At 47.3% G+C, this 17,176-nt stretch overlaps 1 protein-coding gene across 1 annotated transcript; it reads left to right on the forward strand.

Annotated features, from left to right (window-relative positions):
- Positions 1 to 4,464: 4,464 nt before the first annotated feature.
- Positions 4,465 to 10,865, forward strand: FOXA1 (forkhead box A1). The gene is made up of 2 exons (XM_034418047.2): positions 4,465 to 4,775; positions 7,931 to 10,865. The coding sequence occupies exons 1-2, from the start codon at positions 4,704 to 4,706 to the stop codon at positions 9,146 to 9,148; spliced, it is 1,290 nt and encodes a 429-aa protein (XP_034273938.2). The 5' UTR covers positions 4,465 to 4,703; the 3' UTR covers positions 9,149 to 10,865.
- The last annotated feature ends 6,311 nt before the right edge of the window (positions 10,866 to 17,176 follow it).

Raw genomic sequence — 17,176 nt, forward strand, 5'->3', positions numbered from 1 at the left:
CAAGACGCATTAGAGGTCCGCCAATCGGTCCACCCGTGGCCAGAAGCTCAGAATGAACCCCCACCTCCACCCGCAATCCAATGGTACAACGTTACATCCGAGCGGCGCATCCTTTCCTTGGCGCCCATGGAAGTCAGTTACCAAAGGCCACTTGGCCAGGCTGGGCGTTTGGACGTCGTTCTTCAGAGCCAGCCGTCGGAAAGGCGGAAAAAGGCACCGTCTCGCTCGCCTCGTTTTGCCCTTGCTTGCGCTCTTGGCGCCGCAGCCGAACAACAGGAGGCGCTGCGCGTTTGCAGAAGCAGATCGGCTGCCCGGCGGCCTTGTCTCCTTTCCTTTTCTTCCACCGGCTCCCCGAGGGCTGAGGTTCATCTCCCAGGGGGGGTCAGAATTCCTTCCCCCCCCTTCCCAAATGGCGAGGACCGCGGTGCCCTGGCGATGCCAAGCTTAACGCGCAAGGTTAAAATCTGTAGGAAAAGGCGGGAGTGTAAACCAGAGTTGACTTTTTTATTGCTCGAATTGTCAGTCAGTTTCTTGTCGCCTGGTAGTTTAGTTGGCTGCGATTTCTTACCCTTTGGCCCAATATCAAAAAAACCTTCATGATCCCAATAGCTTTTCCTCGACGATCGCCCTCCTCCTCATCATCATCGCTGATTATATTTAAAGTAGAATGATACAGTTTTGCTGAATTATTGGGGAGAGGGAAACCAAGGCATAATCTGGGAGAGTCATTTCTCTTCTGTATCTGTAGTTCACACTATACACACCTTCGTTCCCATCCTCACCCCGCAGACCCGTTGTTAAATTAAGGCCCTAGGAACTCTGCAAGTGTCTATGAATATCCAAGTTTAGATTAGATACCAAGTCTTATTTATGGGCTGATATCCAAAGGATTGCAAAGCATTCAAATTTAAATTTATGGGATTACTCTGGATCACATTGGACTGAGATTTTTAAAATGTTGTTTGTTTCTTCTATCACATCTGTTGCCATAATGTGGGTGTTAACGTTCCAATGGACTTCATTAGCCTTACAAATCCTAATTACTGTAGCCTTACAGTGTTTGTAATAATGCCTATTAATTTAAACATATTTTATTCCAGATGATGCATTTAGGATCACAAAGTTCTATCAGTGTATTATAAATGATAGCTATTGGCTACAGTATAAAAGTTCTTCCATGGCAAACTTGTTTCCCAAGCATTTTATTCTTGGTCTTTCATTCGCAATGCAGTCTGGTGTAAAAACAAGGTACCTATGCAAGAATATGTTTCGCTTTTCCTTTTTTAATAGCATTTTTTTCTTTGCTGCTGATTTGAGATCTTCGCTTGAATCAAGGATTTAACTTCATTTTATTGTCAGATTTAAGAAGGGGGTTTGGCAGCAGGGAACAAAAGAAAAAGAAGCTTTTTGTTAGCATGTTAAAACATTTTTAAAATATGGATGTCAATACTTGAAAAAAAAACTTTTGCTTTGGTTTCATCGATATTTATTAATAAAACTACATATCAGCATGAATCAATAAGGACAAGTCGTAGCTTGATGGAGAATTCAAGGAAATCTCAGGAATGCAAAAAAAAAAAACTTGGTGGTGCAGCGGACTAAGTGCTGTTATGTAGCACTTAGCTGCCAGCTGCCTGCAATTAGTGCGAGTTCAAATCTCACCAGGCTCAAGGTTGACTCAGCCTTCCATCCTTCCGAGGTAGGTAAATTGAGGGCCCGGTTTGTGGGGGCAATAAGATGACTTTGTAGAAACACCGCTTATTGGGGGGGGCAAAAGCCCTAATAAGCAGGTATATACAAAAGAATGAAGGCTATTGCTATAAGTGCATTGTAAGCCGCCCTGAGTCTTCGGAGAAGGGCGGCATATAAATTGAACTAATAAATAATAAATAAATAAACATAGGTTTGTCATCCCAAGTAAACCATAGTATTATGGATTCAAATTATTTAACACCGCCAGGAAAATTCTCGTAAGAGGTGATCCGGATTCCAGTTGCAGCGCCTGTATTCGAGCTGACCCAGAAGGCATCTTCCACACAAGGAGAATGTCCTTTCGTAACGCCGTGGTTGTGCTGCCCCATCTGGGAGAGATCCTGCTCATACTACTCCCGTGCACCCTTTTCCTTGGTCTCCGTTGAAAAAGATGCTCAAATTAGGGAACGCCCAGAACTCTCACCTCTTTCGGTATACCCACGTAAATAAAAACACACAACGTGGATTCTAGTGAAAAGGACGCCAGGTTGGAAGACTAGCATCCGCTCAACCCTGGCAGAATTAAACGCTTGGCTTCCAGCCAATTTTACGCCTCTGGAAATTAACTGGCAACCTCACCGGCATCCCTTGAGCCAATGGGCTCTACTGGAACCGATCCAAATCTGGAGTTCAGTTCAGCGAACCTTATTTTCTCCAAGTGGCTTACACTGCAGCATAATTGTTGATTAGGGCTGCCATTAGGCGTGGGGCGTTTGAAGGTATAAAGGACAAGGAGTGGGGTTGAGTTGAGAAACCACCATCTCCTCTGTGGCATCTAATGCACTTATTCCTTAATTCTGAGGAAACCGATTTGTCCTTGAGGTAGATGGGCGGTTCAGAAATGAGAAAAATAAATAAAGGTAACTACTCCGAGGAAATGTCTACTTGATAGTACTCTACTGTAAATAGCCTGGCTTTGGATTCCAGTTAAATTATTTTATTCTACTGAAGTCAATGAAAAGGAGGCCAATTGTTCAGGAAAACATACTTAACCTTGGATTCAACCCATAGAAAATCATGATTTCCCAAGACCCACTTTTAAATTATGGGACATTGTGGGGAGGGGAATTCTCCTGGGTTGCTTGCTTTCATTTCTTCCCATGAAATTGCTTCCCAACCCATTTGCTTGCCACCAGTGCTGGGGAGAGCAAGTGAGACTGGACATCTTGGTAACTCTTTGATGCTGGGAGGCCTCCATAGAGCCAACAGCAGGACTTTGCGGTGTGCCATCGATCCAGGAGAGTTAGAGATGCCCCTGCAGAACAACGCTAGACAGGTGGAGTAAATGTGCAAGAGAAAATCTAAATATAGTCTAAAGCAATGGCAGGAGGACAACCGAAGATTCGTGCCCCACAGCCATTTCTGGCTCAGTCGCCCAAATCTCCCGTAGCAATCACCTGTTATTGACTCGCCCAGGCGGTTCCTAAGGTGACGATTTCCAGGCAAGGCGCGGGGCTGGAGCGGGAGGTTGAGCTCAGGGGAAGAAAGCCATAAAAATGGTCGGAATGACTCACCTGGGCCCTTTGCCAAGCGGAGGTTTCAGGCCAAGGGATCCACCGTTCAGACCTCAACGCGCTGGGCCTGGACTGGCTGAACGTCACAGTAGTGACTCATGTATCCAGCCGGTGCTTCTGCCCGAAAGCGAGAATATAATGCCCAAAGGAGCGTGTGAGTGTGTGCTGAAACTTTCCTCCAGGGCAGATTTTCCCCGTCAGATGGAACTAAGTCTATTTTATTACGTTTTTGCGGGTACGACGGAGCGAAAAGAGGGGAGAGGGAGGAAGAGCTATAATGCAGGACGGCGATCCATTGTAAGGTTACATTTTTAGTGTGTGGATTTTTTTTCCCCCTTTGCAAAGAGGGGCGCTTTATTTTGTTGAAGGGGACCAAGAGCCCCCTCTTGCCCTTCGACTCGGGCAGGAAGAAAAGCCCCCTGCTTCTTTTATTCATCCTTGGAAGGAGGGGTGGGGGGGGGAACCCAGCTTGCTGCTGCTGCTTGCTGTCCCAACTTCAGCCACTGCCGCCAAAGTTCAAGCGCGACCGAGAAAGCTTTTGCTAAAGAACGGCAACCTAAACCCAGCAGCCATCTGTGCCTAACTCCAAAGGAGAAGTCGTCCAGACGACCCAGGGCTCTTGGCTTGGCTCTGCTCCCCTTCTGGAAAGACGTGTCCGAGCCGACAGGAAAAGCTCCTAGGCAGGGTCGGGCGGCTGCCCTTCTCGCTCTGCTCTTTGAACATAAGACAGGAGTGCCGCCTTTCCCTGGAATTGCCCCCGCCCTCACCAGCGGCAGCGGGCGGAGAGGGTGGGGGGGGTGTTAAATCCAAAGGCTTGTCCCCCTCCTTTCCTTCCTGCCTCCTCCTCTTTTTCTCTGGGTTTGTTTCTCTCTTTCTTCCCCCCCTCCGCGCGCTCTCTTTCCCGCCCCAATCCTTTCTTTTTCTTTTTTTTTTACCTCCTCTGCGCTCGCTCTCCTTCTCTCCCTCCCTTCCCCCCCCCCGCCGTCCCGCATAAACCAATTACACCGCTTTGCAAATAAAGAGACGCCCCAGGGGAGTGTGCAAGCCGAGTGGAACTGCCTGCTTTGCAGGTGCATCTGCGGCTTGGTAGGTGCGAACGTCTTTGTGCGGCGGACAAATGGGGAGAGGCGGAGGAGGAGGAAGAGGAGGAGGAGGAGGAGGAGGAGGAGGAGGAGTGGGCGCTGCTTTGGCGGCGGCGGCGGCAGCGGCGACGGCGGCTGGTGCAACGTAAGATCCACCTCAGCTCAACTCCGCTCACATCCCAGCCGGCACTTCCTCACTTTCTCGAGTGGCTCGCCGCCACCCAACGTCCCTGCTTGACTGAGCCCTCCCCGGGGGCCGGCTGCCTGCTAGACTCGGGGGGGCTCCGTTTTCTGACCTCCCTTTGCGCTCGCCAAGAGGGGACTGGATGGTTACACCGCGCACGTTGACTCCAGGATGTTAGGGACTGTGAAAATGGAAGGGCACGACGCGAGCGACTGGAACAGTTACTACGCCGAGCCTCAGGAGGTGAGCGGACCCGCGGGTGGGCGGATGGGGTGCGGGATCCGAGACCTGGTCGGGAGGGCTTCAGCCAAGGAGAGGGTCTCCCCCACTCCCGGGAATCGAGCCTAAGTGCCAGTTCCTGACGGCGCCTAAACCCGCTTTCTCCAGTGTTACAGCTGGCTGCAAAGCCCGGGAAGGAATCAACATAATTTCCAATCGTCCCGCGGGGCAACGGAGGGGGCGGCGGAAATGCGGGGTGCGGGGTGGGGGGGGGAGATCAGTGGCAATGGAGCCGATGGGGGTGGGAGAGGAAGACGTTATTGATCACCTCCTCGGATTACGCGTCGGAGTTGTAAATCCCAGGTCCTCCCAACGGCGCCAGAGTCCCTCCATTGAGGGCCTCGATTTGTGTACGTGCCGGGAGGGAACAATCACCAGGAGCCCCCCTTGGGCAGCCGTTCCACGTTTGGCTGGTCCCCTTCCCACTCCTCACCTGGGCCAGTATTGTTCCTCCACTAGGCAAAAGAAGCATTTGTGGGTGTACTTTGCCGCCCGCTTCTTTCACGGAGTTCGGGTGGGGGGTGGGGGGTGGGGGGAATGGAGTGGAGTGGAGGGGTAGAGATTAAAAAGAAAACAGAAATCAATTCTCCCGGAGCCCGGCGGGTGGCGCTGTCGAGAATGCCATCCGACTCCGTAACCAGGAGCCTTAACTTTTCCTTGTCCATTCATGTCCACGTTCCTTCTTTTACAATATGCTCCAAAGACCTGAAAGAAAGGATCAAAAGCGAGCGAAGGAACAATAAGGGTAGAGGAGGAACCTGGGAACCCCTAACTGGGGGTGGGTGGGGGGAATAAATGGAGCCTTTTCGTGAATAAAGGCTGGACGTGAAATTAAAAAGCTGCAACCCGGGAAACGTGGCCCTATAAAGTGAAAAAGAAAGCGATGAGATGAGACGTATAAACAGTCCGAAGCGCGTGCAGGAAAGGGATTGCTGTGCGCGGCTTTACCGGAATTATGATCCGGGTTTGCTGGGCGGCAGATGCGGCCAGTGGTTAAAAAGAGGAGCTTCCAGTTTAATGCTAGGGGGTCGAAAGGGGGCTCAAGAAAGGGATTGAGACTCATTGGGTGCGTCTTCCCGCCTCACCGGTATTCCAGTGGGGTGGGAGAGAAAATAAAACGACCACCTTAGGCGAATATGGAGTCTGGGATCGGCAAACAAGATTTTGCCAGCTCTTAAATTTGCTAAACTTACATTCTGACTTTATACGGAAGTATTTTTAGACTGAAAGGAATTTGGCACATTCCTATTACTTCCGTATTCAGTTCAAAACGCGCGTAAGAAACTCTGCATGTGCTTATGAAGACATTCCTCCCCCCCCCCAATTCCTGGTACAGATTTTCTAAACTGGATTTGGTTCCTAGAATTTCAAAAATCTTCTCCTACCCACACTGACATTTCCGCCTAAGCGAGCACTATTGTGGACGTAGCCTATCCTTCAAATATCACCATTCCTGGACATATTTCCGCTAATACAAAACTATAATCGTAACAGTGTGGGACGATATAGTCCACAGAATATAGCTCAAATATAGGCGATATTTACAAAGCTAATGAAGCGACGAGTTTATAAGGCGTAACCTTTCCCGTACAGTTTTCAATATAGGTTGATAAATAAATCAGTGGCTTAATAATTCGATTTTTTTAAGGGGAAAGTTTAAGCCTTTCCAAGGATTATTCCTTAGCCTTGTTAAAGCGCCTTACGGCAGGATCTTTAATTTAAATCGGCGTTTCGACTGTCCTTTATCACTTAGTCAAAACTCCTAGGCTGCAAGGCAAAGAGAAGAACGTGGCCCTAAATTTCAGGATCATTTGTTTGATTTTGGACATTACCCGGTCTCCTGCCCCGAAATTACCGTTCTTCCTCCCAGCCAGGGAAGGCTTCCCGATTTAGCAGGAGCCAGCCAAGACCCTGGGGGAAAAGGGGCTCCTAACAACGTCGCCCAGGCTGTTCCCCCCACGCCCCGCCGAAGCAGAAGCCTAAAGGCAGCAAGCGAAGGGGCGCGAGGGGACGCGGGGCTGAGAAAAAGCGGCGATCTCGCTTTCTTGGCTTCGGGGCCCGTGGCGGATATGAAGGCCTCGGCTTCTCTTGGGCTCCCTCGGGGACGGTGAGGAGCTGGGAAGATCCACCTTTTGTGGTTTAGGTCGCTTGCCCTCCACCGTTTCCCTTTCCCGGGGTCTGTGCGGTGAGTGGGGCTGGCTCAGTGGGCCTTCTCGGTGTGAAAAGGGTCTGCCTCGCTCTCTTCAGATGCAATTCTGAGCAGCTCAGGAGAACCTCGGTTTGCATTCACTGCCCTTAGATTTTGAAAAAAATAAAAATAAAAATTGGGTGGGCCTTCAATGAAGCAAAACGAAGGTGGGAAACAGGTTTGGAGGCCTGCCCCCGATTTGGGAACTGGATCCTAGGAGAGTTGCTCTTTGGCCAAAAAGGCGGGTGAAAATTTGGGCCTTGCAGCTTTCTGGTTTCCAGTCTGCTCCCGCCATGGGGATTTGGGCAGATGTTCTCCACATCTCTCCAGATCTTTAACCCGGAGCTTAATCGAACCCCTCTTTAAAATCACAATTGCAGTTTGTGTAAAGGGCAAACAGGATCCCAGCTCTGCAAATTTGGCCCTGGGCAAAACTTACCTTCCTTTCTGAAAAGGGAACTTGGGCTTGTGGATGCCTGTGAGGCCACCCATCTCACAGGCATAAATATATGTTTATAGTACCACAATCAAAGCAGCCAATGGAGCCAAAATGTTTATATCATTATCGTTATTTTGGCCTATGTATTTCGGATGCATGCCATTTCTTATTGTGAATAACAGAGGTGTATGTTTTCTGCCAATTCTCCAGTTTTCTTTAGCAACTGATAGTGCGGAAACCAGTATCCATTTGGAAAGTTTGGGGACAAAGCTGGGCACAAGGATTCCCTTTCTGCGGAATCTGGGGCTTCAGAAGGCTGGCTTCGCTCACCTTTTCTCCTTGCAATGCAAGGATGAGCTGGGAAGGGCGGCCGCACGGGAAATACATTCTCCAAGGGGAAATTCGGGGGCCAAGTCTGAGAACCTCACCTGGGACCAGAGGGCAGGGCGGGAGGGTCGGAAGCGCCCGCTTTAACCTGTGCTCCCTCCGCAGGCCTATTCGACGGTGCCAGTGAGCAACATGAATTCCGGCCTGGGCTCCATGAATTCCATGAACAGCTACATGAGCATGAACGCCATGACCACCAGCGGCAACATGACTTCGGGCTCCTTCAACATGTCCTACGCCAACCCGAGCCTGGGGGCCGGCTTGAGCCCCGGGGGAACCGGAGCCAGCATGAACAGTATGTCAGCCATGGGGTCGGCGCTCAGTCCCGGCGGCATGAACGCGATGGGCGGCCCGCAGGCTTCGCTCAACGGCCTGGGCGCCTACGGGGCCATGGGACCCTGCATGAGCCCCATGGGATACGCCTCCTCCAACCTGAGCCGCGGCCGCGACGCCAAGAGCTTCAAGCGCAGCTACCCGCACGCCAAGCCGCCCTACTCCTACATCTCGCTCATCACCATGGCCATCCAGCAGGCGCCCAGCAAGATGCTGACGCTGAGCGAGATCTACCAGTGGATCATGGACCTCTTCCCTTACTACCGCCAGAACCAGCAGCGCTGGCAGAACTCCATCCGCCACTCGCTCTCCTTCAACGACTGCTTCGTCAAGGTCGCCCGCTCGCCGGACAAGCCGGGCAAAGGCTCTTACTGGACGCTGCACCCGGACTCGGGCAACATGTTCGAGAACGGCTGCTACCTCCGGCGCCAGAAGCGCTTCAAGTGCGAAAAGCAAGCCGGGGCCAAGGGCGGATCGGGCGGAGGCGAGGGAAGGAAAGACCCCGGCGGGGCCGGCTCTCCCTTGCACCGAGGCCAAGGCAAAGGGGGGCAGCTGGAGGCCGCCCCGGCCAACCACGGCGCCGGCAGCCCACAAGCCCTGGACCAAAACGGCAACGGAGCCGAGCTGAAGCCCTCCGTGGCCGCGGCGGCAGCCTCGGTCCCCGGCGGGCCCGCCTTGGCCCCCTTGAGTCACCCGGGCCACGCGCTGGGACCCCACGAGCCGCAGCTGCACCTCAAGGGCGACCCCCACTATTCTTTCAACCACCCCTTCTCCATCAACAACCTCATGTCCTCCTCTGAACAGCAGCACAAGCTGGACTTCAAAGCCTACGAGCAGGCGCTGCAATATTCCTCCTACGGGGCCGGCCTGCCTGGCGGGTTGCCCCTCAGCAGCGCTTCCATGGGCGGGAGGGGAGGCATTGAGCCCTCGGCCCTGGAGCCCTCCTACTACCAAGGTGTGTATTCCAGACCGGTGCTGAACACCTCTTAGCCGGCCGGGTGGGCCTGGAAGGTCAAGCGAGCGGAATCCTCCCTCCCTCCCTCCCTCCCTTGTCTGTGGCTCTCCTCAGATCTCTGTCCAAACTGACCGCCCCCCCCCCACCTCCAGCCCGAGATCCGTGCGAGGGAAAACCGAAAAGGCAAACGAATCACACCATTAAGCGAAAAGGACTGTTACTTTATTCTCGGGGCGGCTCGGATAACGCTCGCCGCCAGTGCGTCCCATTTCTCCGGGTTTCGGCTTGACCAGTCCAGCAAATCCCAGCCCAGCTCTCCTATACAAGCCCTGTACATATATATATATATAAATAGAAACATATACCACCCTCGACCACTGAACGAAGCAAGGCAGGCTTCCATTTGGAAACGCATCGTTTGGGTTTCCCCGCTTTGTCCTCTTGGAAGCAATCTCGCCAAAATTGGGTGGGGTGGGGTGGGGGTGGGGATTTTTCAACAGAAAAAGGGTTGCTTGAAATAACCGAATCTGGACCCAGGCGGCCCGCGCCGCTCTCCTCCGCGCGTGGGTGGCTTCTGGGAAGCCTCTGCGTTGTGGGGGGATCTTTTTTCTCCCCCCCAGCCCCGAAGTGGATTCAGTAGGTCGAAGTTGAGCCCGGACTTTCTGGCCTGCGTGCGGCTCTTCCCGGTAAACAGGTAAACAGCCGGGCGGAGAGTTGACATTAGATTAGGAGTCCGACCTTTTGAAGGAGGCAGCGCAGAGAGGGAGAACTTGCCTCGGTTTGGAGACTTGGGGAAAGGGCGTTTGTTTCACGCACTGCTGAACTCGTCCCCTCCCCTCCCCCGCAGACACGTTGACCCCAGGGAAGCACGGGTGACAGGTCCCGAACCCCCCCCCCTTTCCTTGCCTTGGGACAGAGCACAGATGGCAAGTGGAAGAGAGAAAGGGTCTCCTGCATTTCCAATGGGATCTGGATAGGATACACAACTGTACAGGTCACACAAGCCTTTTAAGGCATGTTACTATTATTTCAACTCCCCCCCCCCCTACTTCCCACAAGCTGTTACTAAGGAGTCTCCTTCAGCATCAGGAAATCTCTTGACTACATGGATGACTTGGTTATTTAATCTCGGAGTCCCCCCTCCCCCCCCCTTCAACCCCTTCCGTGGGTTCCAGAACTCTAGGACTATTATTGTTCGAGCCCTGCGTCGAAGAATATTCTGAACTGGGAGATGCTCCCGAGGCTGCTTTTCATCAGATCAGTCACCACCTTCCTGAATTATTATTATTATTATTATTATTTTGAGGCCGCTTAATTCTACCCTACCGTTGTTAGCACGTCCATCCAGTGTTAATGCACTTTCTTCAGTTTTTACATGATGTTTCAGCGTAGCCAGACTGGTTTCTCCCCTTCCCCCTTTTGGTTCCCCTCCTTCCCCCCCCCCCCACCGCCCCCACCCCCGTTTGCCTTTACAATATTCTTAATTTATTTGCACGGTTTATACTTTCTTCTTGACAGCTTGAAAGTGCTTTAAATAAACGGTTTTAAAATGACACACCATTTTAAAGAAAATAAAAAAAAATCTTAATTTTATAATAAATGTGATTGTAATTGAAAAAAAAATGTTTTGATTCTTTTGGGTTTTTTTATGAAAATATAAGCCATGGAGCATGTTTTTTTTCTCCCTCTCCTTTTAATTTTTTTTTATCATTTCCAGTTAAGGACTTTAAATAAATCAAATATTATCAATGAGTGGATTTTGGTTATTTTCTTTTACTTTATTCCATTATTGAAAGAATATTTACTTCTAGGCCAGTTAAAAATGAACCTAGGGTTCAAAGAGGAAGACAGAGGTAAACAAAAGGAATTGTTGGCAGTTTTTCTCCCTCTCCAGGCAAGGCAATATATTAGGAGAACAATGACAGAACTGTGACTTCTGTCACCTTATTCCAAGGAGTCACCTTATTAGATGTGTATTAAATATTTATTAAACTTACTGAATATCAGACCAATTCTACTAAAAATGTCACAAACTAAAATATTTGCTTTAATTTAAAAAAACTGAATTAGGGATTTCGGTACAACAGATCTTATTTTCTTCAAGCACACCAAAGTTTATTTCAGCTTGAGGGCGAGGATTTATAGAAAAAGCCAATCTTTAGCAACCGAAGCCTCCTTCCCTTCCTAACTGAATTCCTTTCTGTTATTTAGGAATGAAATTCTAGCAATTTCATTACTAGAATGAAAACTTGGCATGAAAAATACCTGTACTGATTGTATCAATGGGAATATTTTTATTGGTTTTAGTGGAAAATGAAATGTGTTGAGTGAGTTCTGGAATCATAGTCACCGTCTATAGCATTAAAAAGTGGGGGTTACTTTGACTTTCTTCTTCAATGGACAGGGGCTTTTTCAGTCTAGAAGTAAATTCTGGAATGGGATTCTTTGTGATTTTTACACCCCCCAATCCCCAAGAATAGAATGTTGTTTATACTGAACCTAATCTAGTCGTATAGTTCTGAAGGCTAACACCTTAGTGGATAATGGCTATTAACCTTGCAAACAATTCTGCACAAATACAATCTGTTGTATTTGACGCAAAAGGTTGGGAGTACATTTCTTAGGAGGTTTTTACTACTAATGGAATTTAACTCGCCAAGTTAATGGGGCAATAGGAAAATACAAACAGTTTAAATACTGTTTCTGGTGCAATTTATGCCTACCTTGAAATGAAGTTATACTCACAATATATTTGGGGAATTAACTCTTATGGGAGGGATGTTATTCATACGTTTCCCAACGCATGCAGTGCTTTTATTGGACCAGCTGGTTAGCATGTGGTCATGCTTTTTGTACATTTGTGGTTCAGGACTGTATATGTTTATATTCAGGTTATAATGCTGAACTAAACTAAAAAAAAATAAGCATTGGTGTATTTATCCTGCCATGAATGTTGGTGGTGCTCTGCAGAAAGCAGGCCTCTGGTGGAGTTTAATATAGGTTCAAGCTATGCTGCAGTCCCATTTAATGAGTTTATTTCCATTGAAAAATGTATTTGCCCTTACTAATGGAACTCAACACTAGGATATCTTCCTTGGCAAATAAATCTCCGTGAATTCCATGTAATCCCATGCATGCACAGGTCTACATCCTTAATGTTTAAAGAGTTTTCCTTAAAACTGAAGAAAGAAAGATCCAGTTAGGTGTATCGGGACAAAGAACAGAATTTTGTAAGTTGTTGCCACTATGGTATTATGCGTACACCTGCCCACACACATACACACATTTGTGTCTCTTGCATGCACACAATACTGCAATCCTATTCGCTTTCCAGAGAAGTCGTCCTATTAAGTCTGGCACAACAGTAGAGACCATATGCCTGTTTACTTACACATAAGCCCTATTGTACACAATTGAGGTTTACGCTGCTAACCGGTATTGGGCCCAACGAGTTTTTCTCCTCTTTCTAAATCAATTGAAAACCTGATAAACGTAGACTGTATTATAACTGTTGCTGCTGCTGCTGTTGTTGCCGTCCTTATCTTAGAGGCAGAAGGTAAGTCTTCTCACCCTACAATGCAGCCACCTCGGAGGTCCTTATTTTGTGGGGCTTGGAACCAACCGCTCTTCTCCAGTCGTCCTCAGGTTTAGAATTCTTTATTGGTCGAGTGTAATTAGACTCACAAGGAGTTTGTTTCGGGGAGGGGGGGCGTAAGCTCTCAATGTACATACAACAATAGTGATAGAATTTAGGGGTGAAATTTTGGGAAAGGAAGAATGGCGAGGGTCCACAAAGCCATTTACTTACGCCAGATCACCCTCCCCCCAATTCGGCAACACAACCCCCTCAACTGCGTTTGAGCAAAAGTTTGATTCCAAGAGAAATTCATGTAGGATATGCAGGCAAGATGGAAGAAATAAAGACCGAAAATCAAAGGGTTTTCATTCCAGACTTTGGAGTAGCATTACCTGGTCACCATAAGGAGACAGGTGCCCTTGTTCTCCTTCTCCTCGCTCCCCCCCTTCTCTCTTCCCCCTCTTTTTTTTTTTTTTGGCCTATTTTTTTACTTCGACTGACTTGGCAACCGTGGTAACAATGGGCTCTCCAAGGCGTGCTCCCGTTTTCCCGATCTCTCCCATCTTTGCCGGGCTGCGTGTGATCCTGCACAGTCGAGGAACAGGAGATCTCAGCTGGAGCTCCCGCCTGGCTTTGATCAGCCCCAACTCCCGCCAAGTCGCGGGCTTTAGCTCAATGGGGGCCTTGTTGCTCCCCCACCGACCCACCCTCCCGCAATCCGTCGGAAAAGACCCGGAAGCTCTTCGATTGGACGCGACACGAGGGATGGGGCTGAGCCTCGAAGCAAAGAGACTTCAGGATCGGGAATGGATTTGGAAGAGACGTTTCATCTTTCACCAAGACTCTTCTCTCACTCCAGCGACGATCGACTTCCAGTGGAAAGAAGGAAACCAGTATTCATTTATTTTTTGGGGGGAAGAGAGGAGGGGGAGTTTCTTGGGACGCTGCCGATCCCCCTTCCGAGTCAACGGGGAATGGGCCTTAACCTGCTTTCTTTCGAGAAGTACTTAGAGTAGTCAGAACATCCGCATCTCTGGGACTAACTTTGTGGGAGGCCTTCTCAAAAGTTAATTGCAAGATTCAGAAATTGTAACTAACTGATTTGTCTACCTTTTGAGTAAAGAGTTATTTAATCAAGCCTTTTCGGCTGGAGATGGTCTTAGATCGCATCCTATAATACTACATTTAAAATGAATATGTTTAATTCAAGGCCGCAGGTTTCAGATGGCTTAGACAGCGGGTCTCGAGGATAGTACCAACTTGGCTCGGACCTTGAAAAATAAATGACATCGTTTTACTTCTCATAGAATTTTTTATCTGCTTTGCAAAACATTGGGAAGTTAGTTGTTGCAAAAGCGGTATCCACTTCAGTTCTTCTCCATCAAATGCCCTCTAGACTCCCAACAACCACAATCTCCAGCCAGCTGAGAAAAATGGGACTTGAGATCCAGCACGTTTGAAGGGTATTGCTCCTTAAAGATAACCCACTCTCTGATGATGAAACTCAATTCTTTCAACAATGCCCAACCTTTCTAGATGGAGAGACCAAGAAAAACAGGCCAGACAACCTGATGACTTGATTCTGACCACTCACACTTTCCCCCATTCACCTTAGCTTATTATTTACCGCAGTGAATCTCTTCCCTCCCTCCCCTCTTTGGTCAAAAATTAAGGAACTAAAAAGGTGAGTTTTGGGGTTCAACCTTCAGTCTAGAATATAGATTATGCAGTTTGGTTGGAAGATATACTAGGAGCTTGGCTAATAAAAAAAAAGGCTGCACAGCTTCATTTCTCCCTTAATATTGCAAAGCATACCAAGAAGAGCAGAAACTTCCACTGGCTAATGCCTAGCGTTTCTAGTGGAGGGAAAAAAAATCAATCCATATATGACCTTTACTCTTAATCAAAGGAGTTGGAGAATAAGTAGATGCATGCGCCTATAAGTATCTTTACAGCCACGCGCACCTGCATATTTTATGGACTACGGTTTTATTTGCTTTTTTCTAATTGCCAGGGAATGTGGTTTCTTGGTTTTTAGTGGATCGATTTCCCCAGATCAGTTAAGGAGATTGATTGCCATGGGGATATATTTAAGGTAGTTTGTGAAAGATGACAAATTGTTAGAAAGCCTAAAATGTAAACATCGCTCCCACCCTCAATTTAACACAGAAATACCTAGATCAAAACATGGGGTTGTGGAAGATGAGAGTTAATTCATTGCTGGGGAGAGTTCACAGTTTTGTTTTTGCTTGTAGCTTTCACTCCTTAAAGCCATTCTTGCCTATATTTTTATCTCAGCGTCAAGCCAGCAGAAGGAAAACAAAACTTGTTCCTGTGGACAAACTTTCAGTTGTCACTCTCTCTTTCTAAAATAAATTTAAAAAAGAAAAAGGAAAGGTTCTTGCAAGGGCCATTCTCTAAAAATCTCATTTGTGATCAATTTAAAGGGGGTATCTACTTTGTCCAGCAATGTCAAACAGTTGTCCCAAGGCCAATTCCATTTGGGGTGGGGGATGTTGATCTACAGGGTCCCACAGGACGCCAAAAAGCTAGGTAGATTCCAGCTTCAGGGGAGAAGCTCTTTGACTTTCTTCCTGCGGATTCAGGAAATGTCTTTCCTTTTCAAATGCAATTACCGTCTTTAATAAGCCACGTGCTAGACAGCTAAAACTGTTGCCATCATTCAGGCTCATTTAACTCCATTAAACTCAAGCAGGGAGTAATTCAGCATATTACTGAAGCCTTTAAGAGAGCTAACTGGATTTTGGCTGGTGTAAAGAACCCAAACAGTCAAAAGGGCGTGGGGGGGGGAGGCAGGGAGGCGAAGGAAACGTTTATAATATTTCGTGTTCAGACCAGAAGAGAGACGTTTTGGGAGCCGTTTCTCCAGGTAATTAGTAACTTTGAAATTCTAAAATAAATCATGTGGTCCAGAAAATATCCCACTTTTTTATCCTTTCCAGATGTACTCATCAGACACATTTACTGTTTTTTTTTTCTTTTAAAAAAATTAACAGAAGATAATTGAGTCAAGTCCCAAACCTGGTTACGCAGAAAACAACTTTTAAAATTATAAATAAAGGTGTAAATGAAGGAATAAAATAAATGAAATATTCTTCCTTGAAGGAAAAACCCATAATTGTAATTCGTTCTGTAATATTCAGATTTAATTTAAGCTGATATGAGAAAAGGGCTGAATAATCACAAATTGCATTGGCTCACCAAATTAATATTAACCTTGTATTTTTTTTTTAAAAGTGCATCCAATGGCTTCAGAACGAATACACAGGATTAAAGAAAGATGCTAAAACAAGTGCATTTACAATTATAAATTCTTATATTTTACCTTATTTCTAAATCAACTTAATTTAAAGGAAAATGTTGCGGGGAAATATTTCAGAATGTTGGGTACCTGAGTTACAAGGTGACATTTGATGTTAATTTATTCAGCATGTCCTCCAAGAATATGATCCAAAGCCACCGATTTGGAAGGAACATAATTTAAATCAGTAGGACAAACTATTTGGATACCAGTATACTATGATATATAAGCATACGAAGGCACACAACAGTGTATTTTTTTATTTATAAAAATGAGCTTGAGAATAGTTTTGAACTGAAGATTCTTTAAATAGTGACCACTTCATCCACGCCCCGTTTAACTATACTTGAACCTTTTTTGAGATTGCTGGGAAATCCTTTTGCCTTCTTCCCTTCCTATATATGTTATGTAGACAGCATAACCTGCTTTTAAACATCACTCTAGCACGAATTGGTAAAGTCGGTCTATGTGGGTTCCATCCACATCCTATAGAAGTCAGGAAAAGAACCTTTTCCAGATTTGAATGGATTTGCATTGCATTTGCAATTGAGTGAATGTGCTCGGTATCTAAACGCTGGTGCCTTTACGTTGAACAGGACTGAATGTTTGCAGTGAAAACAAGGTCCTGTGCCAAAAACGAGGACTCCTTAATACTCACATATAATAATGAATTGATTTTTTTTCCAGCCTTAACACAAAATGCAAAGTGTACAATGTGATTCCCTCATCAATACTGGAGAGCTGTGATGTTAAACCAAAGTTGAATATTGTGCAGCTTGGCTCCAGGATCTTGCCTGTACAGACCATGCTTATTTTCTCAGAAGGAAAATACCGCTGATTTCGGTGGAATAGCCCTCCCGGGCAGAAGGCAGAGAGAGAGAGTTGGAAGCTTCCCTCAACTAAAAGTAATGCAACCTTTGCAACTAGGTCGCCTACCATACAGCTGCATTTAGGGCAGGGAGGCAAGGAGCTGGGTTCTTTCGGAGATGCCGGTTGCATTGCGGTGCCCCTCTTCTTGGAAGAAAGCTGTCTCCCATTCGGTGAGACTTACTTAAGCAATTATTTTAAGGACTGGATTACTGTGGAGGGCAGGATGCCTTCCTCCGACCTCACGTTTTGTTTTGTTTTTTAATTGCTGGGTTTCCTACCGCACCACAAGCTGCT

The sequence above is a fragment of the Pantherophis guttatus genome, chromosome 1, assembly GCF_059756535.1.
Source record: "Pantherophis guttatus breed Tessera chromosome 1, ASM5975653v1, whole genome shotgun sequence".
NCBI classification, from domain to species: Eukaryota; Metazoa; Chordata; class Lepidosauria; order Squamata; family Colubridae; genus Pantherophis; species Pantherophis guttatus.